Here is a 21,140-nt window from a genome sequence, read left to right as displayed (position 1 = left end):
CTGCTGGAGAGGCTCCCTTTTCTGGAGGACCTCAGACCTTGGCATTGTTGTCCGACTACTCGAGGCATGTGGCGAACCCTCTTTGGGTGAACCACAATAATGTAAGTGTTTAAATTGTTTAAAATTCTTTAAATGTTTTAATTAATTATATTAGGTAGCGTAAGTGATTTAATTAATTAATATAACGTAGCGTAAGTTGTTTAATTAATTAATATAACGTAGCGTAAGTGATTTAATTAATTAAAATTAGGTAGCGTAAGTTGTTTAATTAATTAATATAACGTAGCGTAAGTGATTTAATTAATTAAAATTAGGTAGCGTAAGTTGTTTAATTAATTAATTAATATAACGTAGCGTAAGTGATTTAATTAATTAAAATTACGTAGCGTAAGTGTTTTATTTATTAAATATAATGTAGCGTAAGTGATTTAATTTATTAAATATAATGTAGCGTAAGTTTTTGAATAATTTAAAATAGTGACAATGTCTTATTTAACTTGAATTTCAGATGTAGCATGATCAAGCGGGTTATAAGTGCGTAAACGCAGGGAAGAGGTTGAAGGAGCTTGATAAGCCGGAGGAGGATTTGAGATGGTTTTGGGAGCCTGTGGAGGGGTCTGGCCTCCTTGGTTTGATACACGTTGGGTATTCGATTGTGATCCATGCGATGATACGTGCTCTATGCGAGAGGTGGCACACGGAGACGGTTTTCATCTACCTGTGGGGGAGATGCGATCACTCTGGACGATGTGCATAATCTTCTGCACATTCCTATTTACGGCCGCATGTTGGAGCACGATGAGTCGATGGATCGGGACCGATCGATTGATATGATGACTAGGTTGCTGGGCATGTCAGATGCTGATGCCAGAGATCAGGTTAGGGATGAATCTCCTGGTCATATCAGTTATCCCGCACTGAAGCGGGTTTATGAGGAGCACCTGACTGAGGCTAGACGGCTTGAGCGTCCACAGTCGAGGGAGGAGATGCAGGAGAGAGCCAGGAGGAAGGCGTGCTGTGTGAGGAGTTTCCTTTTATATCTTGTCGGTTGTGCGATGTTCACTAACAAAACGAACAGACACATCGACTTGATATATCTGGATTGCATGGCGGACTTGGGGGCGATTGGGAAGTGGTCGTGGGAATGGATGACCTTAGCCTACCTCTATGATTATCTGGATGATTCTATTATCTTGAATAACAGAACGATGGTTGGCTCTGCTACTCTTTTGATGGTAATATTTATCTTAATTTCTTTATGAATTTATTTTATAAATTTTATTAACATGTTAGACTATTTTATAATGTTTTAGATTTATTGAATATTTAACTCGAATAATTTATTTTGTTAGACTATTATTTATTTTGTTAGACTATTATTTATAATGTTAGACTATTATTTATTTTGTTGCAGGGATGGATTTTGGAGCATTTGTCAGGTCCTTACCAAAGGAGGCATAACCCGGATTGGGACCCGCAGACACCATGTGCTGGGAGATGGCTCACTACCAAAGGCCATACGAGTGTGCACCATTACCGCGTAGTCCTGGATCGCTTGGAGGTGGATGACGTCAGGTTTTCTACCCATGGTGATCGCAGAGACGTCCACCCATTTCAGATGCTGTGTACTTACTCTGGATGGCTCATGTGCAGGAAGGAGAGGGTGTACCGTCATTTGCCTGAGCTGGTGAAGAGGCAGTTCTCCTTTGTCCAGGACTTCCCAGACATCCTTCAGCTGTCCCTCAGGTGCCTACACAGATGTTGACTACTGTGTTGATGGACGTTGCGGCATGGTTAGTAGGTGGTTGGGTAGATGGGTGTCAGACACCATGGCATTATGTTCCTGGCTACCTGGCTTGGTATGCCACAGTCTCTCACCCTCGCATTCTCCCACCTGATGAGGGATCCCCTCCCAGGCCGGCGAACGTCGAGCAGCTGATTGAGGAGGAGCATGCCAGGGAGATGCCTGACACACTGACGATCGTCCGGGATGTGGCGCACATAGCCCGATATATTGCGGTCAGGCATGGCGAGATGACCAAAGAGGAGGTTGTCCGGGAGGTCTTGCGGATAGTTAGTGCTACTGAGCCTGTCCTTACTTATCAGATTTCCAGGCGGCGCAGGGGGCAGCAGAGGCAGGCTAGGCAGGGCTGATTAGTATTAGGATTTACTTATGTATTTTTTGAGTATGATGATCATGATGTATTATTATGACATGTTCCGTACATTTTCCTATTTTTATGACATATACGTACGTTCGTTTTATATTATTTCTTGCTTTTTAATTTTACCATGTTCCTGTTAAATATTGGATGAATATGTTTAGGTATTATTAGATGAAAATTTTAGAAGAATTTTCAATTGGTTATTTGATAAAAATTTTAGATGAAAATGAAAGTTAAAATTGGTTAGGAAAGACACAAAATAAGGAAGATGGAAATGAGCTTCTGGAAAATGGGCAAGCACGTAGCGGCAGTTAACAACCGCTACATTCAGCTTCGGCGGTAGTTAACAACCGCTGGCACTCAACGGTAGTTAACTACCGGCGTGTTTTCCAGCGGCAGTTAACAACCGCTGGGGGCATTAAGGTCATTTCCATGTGTCAATTGGAAGTATTCTTTGTCAGAAAAGCAACTCTCTTACACTTATACTTAAAATTTAACAGGGACTAAACTTAAAAGCTCGTAATTTTGTATGTAACTTTGAAATTTATTTCAAAAGGAGAACTTGGAAATGAAAAGTGTATTTCTATGGATACACAAAAAAGACAATCAACTAACCAAACAAATAAGCTCAAGTGGTTAACGAGTTCCACCAAAGGTTAAATTGTTTAGAGGGATCCGAGTTTTGATTCTTGAGTGGAGCAAATCTTGTCCAGTTACTTACCTCCTGATCAGACACATTTACCATGAACCATTTACCATGAGAACTGGAGGGTTAACACAAAAAATAAATGAGATATATCATTGTGGTTAATTTTATTTAAAATGTGTTGTCGAAATGGCTGCGTCGATATATTTTACGAAATATGAGATAATTTAAAATAATATGGAGTGTAAAATTAATGATATTAGTTGCCAATTAAACTAATAACATGGTAACATTTTTTTGATAGAAAAAATATACATTTTAATTAAGATTAATTGGGGGGACCATAGCCTAATTATCCTTGATGAAACATTTTAAAATACTATAATTATCACTTATAAAAAAAATTATTGAAAATGTGGGGTGGGGGGGACCATGGCCCCTATTGGCCCCCCCAGTACCTCCGCCACTGTCTTTAAGGATGGCTTGGTGGGGTGTGGGAGAATTTAAGGAGTTGCGTAATAAGGAGATCAAGAGTTCGATCTTCACTCTCCGCATAATACTAACAATTAATAATAATACTAGGGGAGGGATAATATTACGACCTCATTTTCAAAAACCGCTTATTCAAAACAACTTATTTATACAAAACAGCTTATTACGACCTCATTTTCTAAAACCGCTTATTCAAAACAGCTTATTACGACTTCATTTTCAAAAACAGCTTATTCAAAACAGCTTATTTATGCAAAACAACTTAATTCGATCTCTTTTTCAAAAACAACTTATTCAAAACAACTTATTTATCCAAAACTGCTTATTACGACCTCATTTTCAAAAACCGCTTATTCAAAACAGCTTATTTATACAAAACAACTTATTACGACCTCATTTTTAAAAACCGCTTATTCAAAAATACTTATTTATGCAAAACAGCTTAATACGACCTCATTTTCAAAAACCGCCTATTCAAAACAGCTTATTTATACAAAACTGCTTATTACGACCTCATTTTCAAAAACAGCTTATTACGACCTCATTTTCAAAAACAGCTTATTCAAAACAACTTATTTATACAAAACAGCTTATTACGACCTCATTTTCAAAAACCGCTTATTCAAAACAGCTTATTTATATAAAACAGCTTATTACGACCTCATTTTCAAAAACCGCTTATTCAAAACAGCTTATTTATATAAAACAGCTTATTACGACCTCATTTTCAAAAACCGCTTATTCAAAACAGCTTATTTATATAAAACACCTTATTACGACCTCATTTTCAAAAACCACTTATTCAAAACAGCTTATTTATATAAAACAGCTTATTACGACCTCATTTTCAAAAACCGCTTATTCAAAACAGCTTATTTATCTAAAACAGCTTATTACGACCTCATTTTCAAAAACCGCTTATTCAAAACAGCTTATTTATCTAAAACAGCTTATTACGACCTCATTTTCAAAAACCGCTTATTCAAAACAACTTATTTATACAAAACTGCTTATTACGACCTTATTTTCAAAAACCGCTTATTCAAAACAGCTTATTTATGCAAAACAGCTTATTACGACCTTATTTTCAAAAACTGCTTATTCAAAACAACTTATTTATACAAAATTTCTTATTACGACCTTATTTTCAAAAACCACTTATTCAAAACAACTTATTTATACAAAACTGCTTATTACGACCTCATTTTCAAAAACCGCATATTCAAAACAGCTTATTTATACAAAACTGCTTATTACTTCCTCATTTTCAAAAACAGCTTATTCAAAACAACTTATTTATAGAAAACAGCTAATTACGACTTCATTTTCAAAAACAGCTTATTCAAAACAGCTTATTTATGCAAAACAACTAAATACGATCTCTTTTTCAAAAACAACTTATTCAAAACAACTTATTTATCCAAAACTTTTTATTACGACCTCTTTTTCAAAAAAAACAGCTTAATCAAAACAACTTATTTATTCAAAACAACTTATTACAACGTCTTTTTCAAAAAACAGCTTACTCAAAGGTTTAAAATAAATAAGTTGTTTTGAGTAAGCGGTTTTTGAAAATAAGGTCGTAAAAAGCAATTTTGTATAAATAAGTTGTTTTGAATAAGCGGTTTTTGAAAATAAGGATGTAATAAGCTGTTTTGCATAAATAAGCTGTTTTGAATAAGCGGATTTTGAAAATGAGGTCGTAATAAGCAGTTTTGTATAAATAAGTTGTTTTAAATAAGTTGTTTTTGAAAATGAAGTCGTAATAAGTTGTTTTGTATAAATAAGCTGTTTTGAATAAGCTGTTTTTGAAAAAGAGCTCGTATTAAGTTGTTTTGCATAATTAAGCTGTTTTGAATAAGTTGTTTTTGAAAATGAAGTCGTAATAAGCTATTTTGTATAAATATGCTGTTTTGAATAAGCGGTTTTTGAAAATAAGGTCGTAATAAGCAGTTTTGTATAAATAAGCTATTTTGAATAAGTAGTTTTTGAAAAAGAGATCGTATTAAGTTGTTTTGCATAAATAAGCTGTTTTGAATAAGCTGTTTTTGAAAATGAAGTCGTAATAAGCTGTTTTGAATAAGCTGTTTTTGAAAATGAGGTCGTAATAAGCAGTTTTGTATGAATAAGCTGTTTTGAATAGGCGGTTTTTGAAAATGAGGTCGTAATAAGCTGTTTTGGATAAATAAGTTGTTTTGAATAAGCTGTTTTTGAAAATGAGGTCGTAATAAGCAGTTTTGCATAAATAAGCTGTTTTTGAAAATGAGGTCGTAATAAGCAGTTTTGTATAAATAAGCTGTTTTGAATAGGCGGTTTTTGAAAATGAGGTCGTATTAAGCTGTTTTGCATAAATAAGTATTTTTGAATAAGCGGTTTTTGAAAATGAGGTCGTAATAAGCTGTTTTGTATAAATAAGCTGTTTTGAATAAGCGGTTTTTGAAAATGAGGTCGTAATAAGCAGTTTTGTATAAATAAGTTGTTTTGAATAAGTTGTTTTTGAAAAAGAGATCGAATTAAGTTGTTTTGCATAAATAAGCTGTTTTGAATAAGCTGTTTTTGAAAATGAAGTCGTAATAAGCTGTTTTGAATAAGCGGTTTTAGAAAATGAGGTCGTAATAAGCTGTTTTGTATAAATAAGTTGTTTTGAATAAGCGGTTTTTGAAAATGAGGTCGTAATAAGCTGTTTTGTATAAATAAGTTGTTTTGAATAAGCGGTTTTTGAAAATGAGGTCGTAATAAGTTGTTTTGTATAAATAATTTGTTTTGAATAAGTTGTTTTTGAAAATGATTGTAATAATTCAGTAAAGTATAAAATTGGAATTTTGAATTAATATGAGGGCAAAATTGTCAATTTGTATGTTTAACCCTCCAAAACCCCCCAATTTGGGGGAACTTGAAAATTGGACAAATGAAGCCCTTCAAAACCCCTCAAAACCTTTCCCCTGTTTTTTTAAAACTTGCAAACAAGGGTTTACCACTCCATAAGTCTTTCCTTCCCTTCCCCTCCCCTTCAAAACCCAACTCGCAAACAAAGCCCAAGAGTAACTCTTGTGTGAGTTACTCCAAATCACATCCCTCCATTTAGTTTTAATCCAACCATCCTAATTGATTATTAAACCATCCTAATTGATCACAACCCTCTATTGATCATTGCCTCGCCGTATGCGTAGAAAAAGTCTCGTCTTCTTCCTCCCATGCAAATCTTAAGAAACAATGATTTGAATATGAATTAATTAAATTCATTGATCATTGATAAGTTCAGTTTTTTTCTGATAAATTTCACATCTTTGTTTTTATGCTGCGAAAATTATGAATTACAATGTTTGCCACATTTATACCCAACCATCTCACCTCACCTCTTCAACCACAATTTTGCATAATAATTTAATGGTTAAATATGTTTTTGGTCCCTATAAATATGTCAACTTTTTATTTTAGTCCCTCTAAAATTTTCCTTCAACTTTTAGTCCCTATAAAATTTTCAATCTTCACTTTTGGTCCCTCTTTTAAAGTAAACTCATATGTAGAATTCATATTTTTTAATAAAATTTTCAAGAAAAATTCAAAATATTATAAGAATCACTCCAAAAAAAATTTAGAATTTTTTTAAAAAAACATGAATTTAATATGAATTTTTATATTTTTTATGGTTAAAAATTCATATTTAATTTGTGTTTTGTTAAAAAATTCTAATTTTTTTAAGGAAATTTTTTTAGAATATTTTACACATTTCTGCACAATTTCATTAAAAAATACATAAATTAAGTTAAAAATAGGGACCAAAAGTAGTGATTGAAAATTTTATAGGGACTAAAAGTTGAAGGAAAATTTTAGAGGGACTAAAACGAAAAGTTGACATATTTATAGGGACCAAAAACATATTTAACCCATAATTTAAATTTGAGAATTCTATTTCTTCAAATTTGAGAATTCTATGTTATTCAAAGATAAGGAGGATAAAATTATTGGAATCTAAAAATAATGTCGAAAGTCGCTAGATTTTTATGTAGTCCAAATTCTTTGTGGGAATCAAAGGGCATAAAATAGAGATCACGTAGACATAGAATTGAAATCGAAAGCCAATTTTGTTCATGACTATTGTTAATCTTTGAGAACATATGTGGAAGGATTGAGAAAATACCCTAACAACGTATTCAGTTTTCTTAGTGACGCAGCAACAAGGAAGTGATGTAGAGGATAATAGTGCGTGATCATGAAGATGATTTAATAATTAATTAAAGATCGTTGGATTAAAACAAAATAGAGGGACTTGATTTGGAGTAACTCAAAAGAGTTACTCTTGGAGTCAAAATATCCCTCCCCATAATACTAACATTGGTCATTTCAAAAAAAAAATAAAATTGAGAAACTTAACGAGTAATTATGGCAACTCTGAGGTTTAAGTAATTCATTCTAGACAATAGACTCATTACTTATGGCGTGTGCTAGTGATTTTCTTTTCAATAACTTTGTTAATTTGTTTGCAGACCATAGAATACTTACTTTTGCAGCCTGAAATAAGAACAGCAGCAATTGCTATGAACAGGTCAGGCTTCACAACTTTGGAGGTGTTAGATCCCTGGTCAAGAGATTTTATAAGCCTTAAAATTGAAGAAATGTTAATTGAAGTCGGTGTTCTAAGACCAGTATATATGAATTCCACGCCGCAACATGCAGCATCACAAAGCATAGCCAATCAAGAACAACCAAATCAATCTTCTAATCAAGAACATCCAAATGAAAGAAGGAAAATGTGGGAAAATTTTTGGTCCAAGTATCTACAATTCCAAGGTAATTGGATAGAAGAAACAAGGGCAACATTGATGCTGGTGGCAACTGTAATTGCCACAATGACTTTTCAATCAGCAATAAGTCCACCAGGTGGTGTTTGGCAAGAAAATACACATACTGGAGGACTCAATTGCACTACTTATGGTGTATGTGAAGCCGGCACTGCAGTTTTAGCTTATGCCTGGCCACATGAATTCATAAAGTTCATGACATACAACACCATTTCTTTCTTTTGGTCTCTCGGTGTTGTGCTTCTCCTTATTAGTGGATTCCCCCTTAAGAATAAGGTCATGATGTGGTTCTTGATATTCGCTATGACCGTGGCTGTCACATTCATGGCACTCACGTACGTGTTTGCTCAGGGTTTGGTCGCTCCTTATCATATTATTCAGCAAGTTTACAGCATGAGTTACCCACGTGTCCTTGTTACTTGGGGCATTTTGCTTTTAGTTGTTAGTTTGATTCACACACTCCGTTTGGTTTTTTGGGTCAAGAAGAGAACCAAATTGAAACTGCACAAGTTAAGACGTGTGTTTGCTAGAGCAAATTACCCAGCTGTTTAGCCATTTGCAAAAGAGAAACGCTAGCAAAATTCTTATTAACACATTTTTTATTTATCGATATTCACGAGACACAGAAGAATCAACGAGACTTGGTTCTAAGAGAGTAGAGTTTATTAAAAATTCAGTTTGTTTGAAAGAAAATGCTGCTAGCCCTCTATGTGGTATGTCTTACTTTATCATAACCCCATCCATGTTTCATGCCTAAAATGACTAGGACATTTAATCAGGTAGATTAGTGTTTACACTCAGTTTTACCTTTATTTTTCCCAAACTACTCTTACAAACAAATACACCTGAATTTTAAAGAGATGCGAACTACAAAATAAGTAATCTTTAACTTCCTGGATTAGGAGTATAAATCTTATTTGGGTAATATCTACAAAATAGTAATCTTCAATTTCATAGATTAGGAGGACAAATTTTATTTTATTTTTTTTAAGAAAGGAGGATAAATGCTTATTGGGCAATGTTAACGAGTGCCCCGGGGCACTCTTTAAGCACTCATGCTTATTTGGTTATAAATATACTCCTTCCATCCATAATTATAAGACACTCAAGTTTTTTCTTTGTCCCTTTTTATAACTTTGTCGCTGATTATAAGACTTATTTGAGTTTTTTTCCTTCCCTTTTTACAAGGCTATTTTCAAATTTGAACAATCAGTCGCTAGAGCAAGTGAGAGCTGATTCTTTCTCGAATCCACTCACTCAGAATGTGGGTAATATGATTACTTTCTTAGTTTAGCACATACCAACATGATAATGACTTATGATATCTTTTTTTTTTTTAAGAAACCAAACCACCTACTGAAATTGACACCGAAGAGAATCAAATCTTAAGAGGAGCACACTCCTAGGTCTCAAACAAACACAATAACACCAACCTTAGTGGGTTAATGAATTATGATGTTTAGTGTTAACCACATACCACTTCAGTTCAAGACCACTAACTCAAAACGGTGATAATATAACTACTTTCTTAGTTTAGCACATACCAATATTACAATGAATTATGATATCTAGTATTTACCACATAACAATTTTAGTCAACTCTGTTTGAAGTTGGTTTCTCAATTTCCACTGCAATCGCAATGAAGCAGAAACCCGTTCAACAACAAGAAATAACTTGGAATACTTATGAGCTAGTTACTTGCAATCAAGGGGATTTGGATGAAGAGTGGTGGAAGTAATTGGTGACAGACGTTTAATTTTCTACCATGACCCAAGAACCTGGTGAAGTTAGGAAATATGATGCATGAAATAATCATGAGCAGCAACACATGGATGAACTAAATTAATGAGCCGCAGCATACAGATGAACTAAATGCATGAGCAGTGGCATACAAATGAACTAAATTCATGAGCAGCAGCATAGAGAGACCTCAATCAAAATGGGATATGAAACAATTTCCAAAGTCGGTGAAATTTGAAAGCAAATATGTGGAACTAAAATGAATCATAGTTTACATTCAATTTCATCCACAACTGCATATGGATAAAGTTCAACTTCATAATACAAACGAATTGCCATTTGTTTGCAAAAGTATAACACAGAAGATCAAATAAAAAGAAAGAAGGTTGGGGATAATAAAGGATGTTACTTCACATATATAGTCCTTCTGGCACTCCTTCTTTCTTCTTAAACATCACTTTATCCTTTGCCTTCTTAAAGTCGGGATGAGTCACCTGAACAAGATATAAAAGCAATAGTAAGATATCATAAATTGGAGGATCAAACTTAAAATGAAGTGTACAAACCAAAAGATAATACAGACAAATCCTTTAAAAAAACATAAGATTGATAGGTAAAGATGGGAACTGATTCACTGAAGTAAAAATTGGACCTAAATATACACTCAAGCTACCTACAAAATGTAACTATAGTTAGAAAAAGTTTTGTGGGAGTGCATGTTGTCCCATTCTAAAGTCAAGACATGCCTCAGGCTCAGATATCCTGTCAATATAGGACTACCCAGTAGAATCAAACAAGCACTTTTTATTCTGACACTGGAATCCTCCCAGTTGGGCCATCCCTCGCGGGAAAGTATGATGATCCAAAAGAACAAAAGCAGGCTTGGTGTTTTAAAGAGGCACCAAGGAGTACTTTCCACGATTTATTTATTAATTAAAATAATTTGCTGAATTGATTTAATTAGAGTATGCTGCTTTTGCTTGCATATTCTCCACCCTAATATTAAAAGATGAAACAAACAGACTTCTTTCAATAAAAACTAAGTTGTAGTTGTTGGAACTGGGAAGAGGTGGAAAAAACTACGATGTTTTTGCTTTCTGTAAGAATGCTTTGTTTTCTTTTAGTATTAAGACAATAAGGATGCCATGCAAATTTTTTAGGTTGCTTACAATGACTAACTGTATATATCCACACCCACAGACAACCCTAACCCAATAAATGCTGTATATAAATGCTGTATATAAAAAAAATTATCACCATAACCAATCCACCCCAACTCGCCCTTAGCATAATATATTTGGGTCATATTAAAAAAACGAGCTTGTCAAAACTAGCAAGTTAATAGGTTACAAACAGCATTATCAATAGAAACGTGAATAAATTTTTAACCTTCATTCGGCGTTCCCTTAGAGCAAGTAAGCCAGCTTCAGTACATATTGCCTTTATATCAGCTCCAGAGAATTCATCCTTCGTCATAACAAATTCTTCCAAGTTGACATCATCAGCTAGTGTCATCCTTGATGTGTGTATCTTAATTTAAAAGCAAGCATAAAGTCATTCAGTTGCATGATCAAACAGAATATGCATATTTAAGATACCACATGGAATCAACAGAAACAACATTAGGATTCACAAAACTAATCATGTTTACCTGGAAAATACGTCTTCTTGTTTTGATATCAGGAAGAGGAAATTCAATCTTCCTATCAATACGACCAGGTCGTAGCAAAGCTGGATCAAGACTTTCAATTCTGTTGGTAGCCAGAATCACTTTTACATCTCCTCTTGAATCAAAACCATCTAACTGGTTCAGCAACTCTAACATAGTCCTTTGAATTTCACGTTCTCCACCTGAGTGAGCATCATACCTGTAAGGCATATTAACAATTAAACTCATGAATGTAAGGAGAAAACCTTAAAGAGCCCATGAAGTGATACAATGCATCACTCTTCTACACCCCCACCTATATGAATCCTAAAATTGTGGGTTCAGCAGCTTACCTCTTTGTACCGACCGCATCAATTTCATCAATGAAAACAATAGCAGGAGAAAGATCATCGGCAACTCTGAAAAGTTCCCTCACAAGTTTTGGACCATCTCCCAAGTACTTTTGTATCAATTCACTACCTACTACACGCAAGAATGTAGCTGATGTTGAGTTTGCCACAGCCTGAAGGCACAAGAGCATGTATTAGACCTAACTGATAGTGCATGTGATGGTGTGACAAATTACAAGCAATAAAAAATATAATATACGAACTTAGTAATTATTTAAAGAAGCAGCAGTTTTTCGGTTGCTTTTTCTTCAGATCAGTTGCTTCTTACTAATACAACTTGGTGTCTGACAACCACAGACAGAAGAGCAAACTGTATTCTAATTTTTTAAAAACATGCACACTCGCAAAGGATGAAAACGACATTGCAACATATGTCACCAGTATCAATACAGTATTTATCATCTTTAAATGTGTCTGCAGTAAAACCACCCCCAAAACAGTACATAAGGAATCCAATCCCCCCAAACACAGAGATTTTCATCTTAATCTTAATATCCAAAAATGAAAAAAATCATGTTCTTACAAAATTCCCTTCAGTACCTGTAAGCAACAGACAAATAGCAAATAACTAGAACTCCAGAAAGTAACATTGTAAACAATGCAGAATTGCAGACAAAGTCATTTCCAAACTCTACAGATCTGATAATCACACAAATTTATTTTGTACATGTAAAACAGAGAAAAACAATATAAATTCCACAGCATTGATTCATTATTGAACAAGTTAAGCAAAGTGAAAAAGTTCAAACCTTTGCAAGCAAGGTCTTTCCTGTTCCAGGTTCTCCATATAATATGACCCCCTTAGGTGGCTTGATGCCAATATCTTCATATAGTTCAGGATGTGTAAGGGGTAGTTCAACTGCCTCTTTAATTTCCTGAATCTGCGCATCTAAACCACCAATGTCAGCATAAGATTCCAAAGGAGCCTTCTCGACTTTCATGACTGAGACCATTGGATCAACTTCGTCTTGCAGAAGGCCAACAACCGATAGAACCTGATAAAAAATCAATCATAATCATCATATCATCTAGATCAAATTATACAGACAATAACAGGAGATGCCTAATTCTATAAAGAATATTTCAACCAAAACTTTTCCTAATTTTCATTCCAGGTTCAAAATTCAGATGCTCCCAAACCAATTATAGTATGGTATCAAATTAAGCTCATTACTTCTTCAAAAGGACACGAAGGCTTCTTTGATCATACAATGAGTATATTATTAGACAATTCTCCTCGACTCCCATTCCCAGTCACATTAAACAGCAACTACTCTGATTGAAAATGTGAGTCAAAGTCTAACAATTGAGTTAAAGTCCACTATCAACTCTCAACCGTCCCACACTTCAGTTGCGCTGCATCACACATAGCTAACGAGCCAAAAAGACAAGGCCTTGTTTGGATAAACAACTTAATTAAGTGCTTATAGCATATGCGTTTATCACATTTGTGCTTAAATATATATGCTATTTCAATAACAAAAGATAAAATAAAGTATAATTGTTTTCATATAAACTATAAGCTGTTTTGTAAGCTATCCTAGAGATAGCTAATTCTATAAAGAATGTCTCAACCGCAATTACAGTGTGGCTGGTATCACGTAAAGCGCATAAATTCATCGAAAGGAGATGAATGGGTATATTATTATACAATTCTCCACAACTCCCATTCCCAGTCTACCTTAAACAGCAAATTACTCCGATGCCTCGATTCACTCTAGTTTTATAAAAGGGTTAAAACTCCGCTCTCAACTCTCAAACAGCAAATTACTCTGATGCCTCAATTCACTCTCATTTTATAAATGGGTTGAGGAATTGCGAGTCAGATTCTAATAATTGAGTTAAAACTCCACTCTTAATTCTCAACCCTCCCATACTTTAGTTACATCAAACATAGCTAATAAGCCAAAAAGATACGGCCTTGTTTGGATAAACAACTTAATTAAACACTTACAGCATAACCGCTTATCATATAAGTGCTTATGTATAACTATGTCATATAAACATTTAAGCTGTTTTGGAAGCTATCCTAAAGAATTTATGAAAATAAGTCCAACAACTTATAGACATGTTATCAGTTGTTTCCATAATCTCCCTCAAACAGTCTCGCGACTAATTATGTCCCAAAGTAAATTCAAATAAGTCAATCCAAACAAACCCTTATAATTTTTTTTTTTGAAAGAAAACAAACCCTTATAATCAAAATCATAATGATAGAATTTAATATATTTCTTCATATGCATCCAATTCCAACAAAATTATAAAAACAACATATTCTCTAAATTAAAACCCTAGATCAACAATTCAAATTTCACACAAAAAATTCAACAATTAAGAAATACCTTATTATGCATCAAAATAGCACAACCAGGCTCCAATTGATCCTTATCAACAAAAGATAAAATCCCAACATAATACTCCGGCCCAACCGAACTCGAAACAATAGCATGATTCTCATCAATCAATTCCTCCAGATTCCCAACACTCATCGGCGAGCCACGTAGATCATCAACCTTAGATCTATCTTCCTCCGCCTTCTCCTCCTGAGGCTTCAACCTCTCTTGATACGCAACAAACTCTTCCTCCATCAACAAATAATCCTTCACCCTCTCAAGCTTTAACAGCCTCAGCTTGCACTTCGATACCGGAGTCACCGTCGGTAACCGTGAAGCGGCATCCGGACCCTTTTGTTTGCGTTGTTTACGACCTACACGCGCCGGTGGTGCTGCTGGTTCGAATTTCTTTTCTTTTTTATCGCTGCCGTCTTGTTTCCGGTCACCGGGATGGCCTTGTCGGTTCATGCCGCCGGGAGTTCCTTGACCCATCGTCGATCGATTTGGAAATTGAATGAGATGAAAGTGTAAAGTGTTTGGCACGTTCAAGGGTTTCGAACCTTTTGTTCACTCTTCTTTGTTTTTACTTTCTTTATTTATTGAACAAACTCCATTCTTTGTTTCGTAAACAACTAATGCAAATACGGTAATTTTACCTTCTTCTTTGTTTAACTTAATAATCAATTACATTTTATAAGAAAATAATATTACTTATAAAAATATATATAATACATAAATACGGAGTATTTTTTTTCATAAATGAAGTGGTCACCACATGAAAACATAATAAAATATTATATTATTGAAGTTTTCTAATTTATGCCCACTTATTTATTGTCTATGTAAATTAATAAGTTATACTTTAAAGAATTTTTCACAAATTTTTAATAATAACTCAATAATTTAAACTACTATACACATGTGGGTGTACGTTAGTTCTTTTAGGGTTAGTTTTTAAGATTAACAATTACACCTTAGTGTATTTAAGTATTTAGAAAAAAGATTGTATTTATAACTTGCTAATTTATATCCATTAAAAATGAGTTGAAGTTTAGTAAAATGAAAAAATGAGTTGAAGTAAATTATCAAACTTATATGTTATTATCAATTTATCATCGTTATTTTTACATTAACATAGAAACGACGCTACAGTGTTTGATGTACACATTCTTTTTTTATATAAAAATTAATTTCATGCAAAATTTTTAAAAGAAAAAATAGTTATTTTATTTAGTTAAAATTATAACATAAACGAAAGGTAAAATTGCTTATGATTGGGATTAAGATCAGGAATTAAACGCATTGCATTCCTTGTATATACGAGAAAATAAAAAACAAATCATTGCACTCAGAAAAAATAAGAGTGCCCAATAAGCTACTTTTTATTCACATCCAAAATGATAAAAAAAAAAAAAAAATGCATTAATTTGATTAGTAGTTTCCATGATAAAACACATAAAATATCAAGACAGTAGGCATATACAGAACACAAATTATTTACAGACTAAACCCAATGCATTAATTTGATTAGTGGTTTCCATGATTTGGACTAAGAAAGCAAAACAATAAATCCTACACCAAAATGTGTTTTTGAGTAGTAGCTACATATCAGGGGATGAAATTGGTCCCATATAATCCCCTTCCAAGCCACCCAACGCCTGAAACTCCCTCTCTGCCTGCATCCACTTCATGCCAATCACCACAACTCGAACCTTGACATCCTTCGCAATTTTGGGCATTTTCTGATTCATGGAGATTTGGTTTTCACTGAGAATGTACATGTAACCCAGCATCTTGCTACTTGAGGATAAGGATTCTTAAATGGACCAATTCTCATGAAAACCCCATGCTTCAACATCTTATGGACAACACCCTCTAATACCTTGCCCTTGAAAATCTCGAAGGTCACGACATTGAAAACAACTTGGAACAGAACATCCCCCGTATGTTGCCTAACTTTCCCGTCTCCAATTTTATCCTGTGTTGTCACCGCAAGAAAATACCCCATATCTTTTGTCGCCTTTTTTTGCAGTGAAGTCGCTTAGAAGGCGAATGAGGGTCGCTCGTTGGAGCTTGAGACTGCCTGGCTTCAGGTTCTCTGCAGCAATGATAACATTCCAAGGAAACTTCACTTTGAGAAATTCCTGAAAGTCAGGCAACATAGATTCTTGAAATAAAAAGTATACAGTAGACTCTAATAAGTAAACACACGAAGAGCAATATTGATTTTGGTTGTAGGAAACTAATGTCACCACAATCAATATTTTACTGGGAAATCATGGAGTTACGAATGTAGAAATTATCCAGTGCGCCTTTCAATTGTTTTAAAAACATATTGAGAATTAGCTATTATCCATATAAGATAAATTGGCATAACTATAAAATGAATTGATTACTTAGGATTTAGATGGACAATGTCCACATTCTTGGTTCATCGATTGAATTGGCCAATTAAGTTAACATCTTTGCACCTAAAGCAAGTTATGACTGTGTGACAGCACAACAGTGATTAATAAAATCTTGAAGGTGATGATGCCAACATTCTAAAATCACAGAACGGTACTGCAAACAAATGTTGGTTTTCATTCCCACCATCCATTAATTTTGTTGAGGACGCTTCATTTTGAGAAGATGTGAGAGTCCAGCTATTACATGTAAACGACTATTTGGGACAAACACGTTGAAATGAAACAAACATGTAAGAGATCACCTACAATATATTCTGAAAGATACAATCTTAATATTGAGATATTTTTCATACATCCTAACAGATATTAGTAGGCTGTAGGCCTATTCCAAGAGATGTACCTTGTTTCTAATTGGGGTCTCAGTTAATAGAAAGGGGTATGATTGTTGCAGCTAGGAAGGGTTCAATTTTTTAATATAGGTTATCTTCTTTTCCTATTTACTTGCAGAAGACCATCATTATTTTCACTGTGTTTTAGATCTCCCTGTCTATCCTTTTCAGTTTTCACTGTGCATCTCTTGTGTTTTGCTAAATAGCATATATTATCCTACAACCATTCAATATAAGAACTTCAGTTGATACACATTATCTTGTAGTCTTAAAGAGTCCCTAGGCTTTACCCATGAGGTCAAGACTATGAAAGAACTGATATACGAAGAATGTTGTCACAACTCATTTAAGAGATAAGAAACCTGCAAAGAGTCTCAAAGTGGATCACAAATCGAAGGACATTATGTGTGGTCAATGAATTCGAAGATGGAGATTTGGGTCCATGAAGCAGGTGGTAGAAATTGGACTGCACTACATGAATATACTAGGGTCATGTTTGGATTAAATTTGAGTTTATCTACCGGTATAAGTACTTGTGAAATTGTTTGAGATAGTTTTTGACAAATCCATGAGTTGTTTCCAGATTACTTCCATATGCTCTTAGGCTAGCTTATGAAAACAGATTTATTTTATTTTATCTTTTGTTATAAAAATTCAAACACTTACGCTATAAGCGATTAATAATTTATCTATCCAAACATGACATAATACCAATGAAAATTCAGTATATGTTACTACATTCAATGAAAATTAGAGGACAGGACTAATCCTAATTCCCAGGTCCCTTGTTAACTAGGCACTATTGTTAAATATGACAGACAACCAATGAATATGAACTGAACCTGATTATGGAACTGCATACATCATCATAATCAATGAAAATAAAAGCTGTTAAGCTAATCATTTTGAATGAAAATATTTTGTCAAAAATAAGATGCCTCTAAAGATACACATGCAGATGATTAGTGGCCGAAACAACAGCAGGGAACGGGGGATCACGAGATGAGGGAGGGTCAACTCCTGCTCTAGGGGAAATAAGAGATAAATTTAGCCGCTCACAAAAAGTTTTAAAACAATAGCACTAACATCATTAACCATTGAATGGCAACAAGCATTAATAGTTCGGCAGAAATAAAATATTTAACAGGTTAACTTATTTGGTACCTAGATCCAAACTTGAAGATCGCAGAGCAGATGAATTATGCTTTTTTGACAAATCCAAACCGCTAAGCATGCTCTCAATAGCAGTGACCTTCTGTTTGCTTGCAAGCAATACACTTTCTAAACTATGTTCTGTACTATTACCAAGTGACTTAGCTTGTGAAAGAACACTAGAGGAGATAGAAGTCCCTGATGATAAACTAGAACTTTTGTCCATTGCAGCAATAGCTGAAGTTCCATAACCAGATATAGGTGACTTTTATTAGTTCGTTGACAGCAGAAAATTTTAAAGGATAATCTGTAATTTATGTTATTATCACGATACTCTAATTGATATATGATGCGTATTAATACTTTGGACAGTTCCCAAACTTATAATTGAAAAGAAATAGAGGAGCATAACATCAAAATCTATATTGCCAAAATTAAAAGTGAAGGCATTCCAACTGCGGAATCTTAGTTCTAATTAACCAATATAATAATTTATGAATCTCATATCACTTCATATGTGATTGCAACGATTACCCCATCAGAACAAAGTCCAATAAAAGTCAAATATTCAACATGGAAACATCTTTGTCTTGAATTTTCAAGGCAAATATTTCAACCTAAGCAAAATATAATATTTTTTATTATATTCACTTAGTAATTTATATGATTTAATTGCTGCACAAAAGAGTGTTATAGGCAACTGCTTTAAGTATCAGTTCAGGAGGAAAACCAAGTCAGGGAAATATTTTAAGCAGGTTTAGCAAACCTAAGCTAGCACACACAAACTACCTAACATCAAACAACATTGGAAAAATCAATATTAATTCATCATTGCAAGTTTGCAACAACCAAATTAGAAGCAGATGAGTAAATGCACTTGAAAGTTTAAAAATGTATTTTCTATTTTCTCATCTGAGAGGTAAATCTTAAAACAAAAAAAACTTACAAAGTTCAATCAAACTTGAGCATAGCAGTTAGTTTGAGAATACTATACTAGCAAACAAGACATCCATGACGTTGCAAGAAGACTTTCCTCTTTCTGTCGCTAAAAGAAAAACCTAATGGAGCGATAATCTTTCTTAACGATGGCCTTGATAATACCATTAAGGAAACAACATTCGCGTTCACTTGATCACAATATCTCAAATTGATCTCCCTCAGTTGCGTGCAGTTTTGAACCACATGTTTCACTCCATTCTCTGTGACAATCGAACAACATTCCAGTAACAATTGCAAAAGGCCACAACAACTCGTTGAGATGATATGGAGTGATTTATCATCAACATTGGTATATGACAAGTTCAAATGCTTAATCTTTGTTGCGAGTTCGATGAGAAAAACACACCAATAACAAACTTGATGTGTGGAGCAAGGGATAATTAAGCAACCAATATCAAAGTGAATTGCAATTAAACAAGCAAAAGTAGAAAAATAGCGAGAGAAAAGCAGAGAGAACACAAAAGAATCTGTTGACCCAGTTCGGTCCAAATTGACCTAGTCTGGGGGAGAGAGCAGCCCTCCGTTCCACTATATGATGAGTAACGTTACAAAGAGATTTCAATGGGTTACAAGAATAAGTCTCCCGCCTAATTCTACCCAAATCCCAGCCTCTTCCCGTAACCAAGAGACTCAATCCTAATAGTGTTTCCCAAGGTGAATCAACCTTCAAACCCTAGTTTGTTGCCAAGAGACAAACTCTATACAAACCCTAGTTTGATTTCTAAACCCTTGTTTCAGCCCCCTCTATCTCTCTCAAAATAGTCTGATACAAGGCCTATATTTATAGTAAAAGAAACTCCCATAAAATTGTAACAAATCTGGCCCAAAAATACGTTTCTGAAAAATAACAGCACGCGAAATCGGCCACCGATTTTCCAAATCGGCCACCGATTTTTCCCGAACAGAAAGCCTCCCAAAAGGCAGCCAAAATCGGCCACCGATTTTCCAAATCGGCCACCGATTTATACTTTCAGCAAACATCAATTTTGGCCTCCAAACTCCAATTTTGAGTCACTTTCACAACAATCTCCACCTTGACTCCAAATTAGTGATGATGCCCATTTAACATCAACACCTTGCTGCTCTTTCCCTTGCTTCCCACTACACCAAGTAGCTCCACAAGTTTACACCTTAATCTCTTCAATCATCGGAATGCCTTCCGCCCCTTTGAAGATCCTTGTGTCCAAACTACTCAAGGAATTTTAGGTAGTTCCACAAGTACACACCTTAACCTCTTCAGCCATCGGAATGTCTTCCGCCTTCTCAAAGATCCTTGTATCCAAACTACACTAGGAATTTCAGGTAGTTCTACAAGACTACACCATACCTCTTCAATACGAGACATCTCCCGCTTCCTTGAAGATCACCTTGCATCCAATCACCCTTGGACTTTTAGGGTAATTCCACAAGCCGTGCTATACATTCTTCAACCTCCGGAATGCCTTCCGTCTTCATGAAGAAAACCCTTGCTCACCACTAGAGCATAGCACCCAAGGTCCTCCATAGTCGTACCACTCCCGGTGTGTTCAACTCCACCTAAAGCTGAGCTTCCAACCTCTCAACTAGCAAATGAGTACATCCCACTATGTCTTCCTTGAACCTCCACCTCAACCGGTAGATCATGAGTATTCTTACCACCGCCTCTCCAGGCTGATGTTGAGTGTTTAACGTCTCTCCAGACGATCACCGCTCTACCAGGCATCACCCCCAAGGTGAGAAACATCACCTTCATCCTCTAAACAGCACACCATCAAAGCACCTGCATCCTCATAACCCTCAGAGACAATTTGTACGGAATTACCAATCTCCGGACAATCCTTCTTGAAGTGACCCATCTTGTTACACTTAAAGCATTTAAACTTTGTCTTGTTACTACTCTTTCCCCGGTTACCTCTACCTCCACCATTCCCTCTTGAAACACTTAGGCCTTCCCCGTTTTCATCAACTCTCAAGTC

At 34.8% G+C, this 21,140-nt stretch overlaps 1 protein-coding gene and 1 pseudogene across 2 annotated transcripts; both read right to left on the bottom strand.

Annotated features, from left to right (window-relative positions):
* Positions 1 to 10,079: 10,079 nt before the first annotated feature.
* Positions 10,080 to 14,805, bottom strand: LOC146956233 (26S proteasome regulatory subunit 4 homolog A). Its single transcript, XM_085727725.1, has 6 exons — positions 14,247 to 14,805; positions 12,654 to 12,899; positions 11,848 to 12,017; positions 11,498 to 11,714; positions 11,236 to 11,376; positions 10,080 to 10,340 (listed from the first exon to the last, which is right to left on the bottom strand). The coding sequence occupies exons 1-6, from the start codon at positions 14,727 to 14,729 to the stop codon at positions 10,257 to 10,259; spliced, it is 1,341 nt and encodes a 446-aa protein (XP_085583851.1). The 5' UTR covers positions 14,730 to 14,805; the 3' UTR covers positions 10,080 to 10,256.
* An 833-nt stretch (positions 14,806 to 15,638) lies between these two features.
* Positions 15,639 to 19,497, bottom strand: LOC146956232 (DNA-directed RNA polymerase V subunit 7 pseudogene; annotated as a pseudogene). Its single transcript, XR_015019838.1, has 2 exons — positions 19,133 to 19,497; positions 15,639 to 18,423 (listed from the first exon to the last, which is right to left on the bottom strand). The product of XR_015019838.1 is annotated as a DNA-directed RNA polymerase V subunit 7 pseudogene (transcript).
* Positions 19,498 to 21,140: the final 1,643 nt, after the last annotated feature.

This window comes from Medicago sativa, chromosome 1, assembly GCF_051527215.1.
Source record: "Medicago sativa cultivar Bolivia chromosome 1, Bolivia_mono, whole genome shotgun sequence".
Lineage (NCBI taxonomy): Eukaryota > Viridiplantae > Streptophyta > Magnoliopsida > Fabales > Fabaceae > Medicago > Medicago sativa.
The sequence above is the reverse complement of the archived record's forward strand: the minus strand, read 5'-3'. Positions and strand labels throughout refer to the sequence as shown.

Excerpts from the sequence above, each read along its gene's own strand:
- LOC146956233 (XM_085727725.1), bottom strand. The coding sequence starts at position 14,729 with ATGGGTCAAGGAACTCCCGGCGGCATGAACCGACAAGGCCATCCCGGT. Across the intron at positions 12,900-14,246 it reads CTATTTTGATGCATAATAAG|GTTCTATCGGTTGTTGGCCT; the intron begins GTATTTCTTAAT and ends ATTTTTTATCAG. Across the intron at positions 11,715-11,847 it reads GATGCGGTCGGTACAAAGAG|GTATGATGCTCACTCAGGTG; the intron begins GTAAGCTGCTGA and ends TATGCCTTACAG.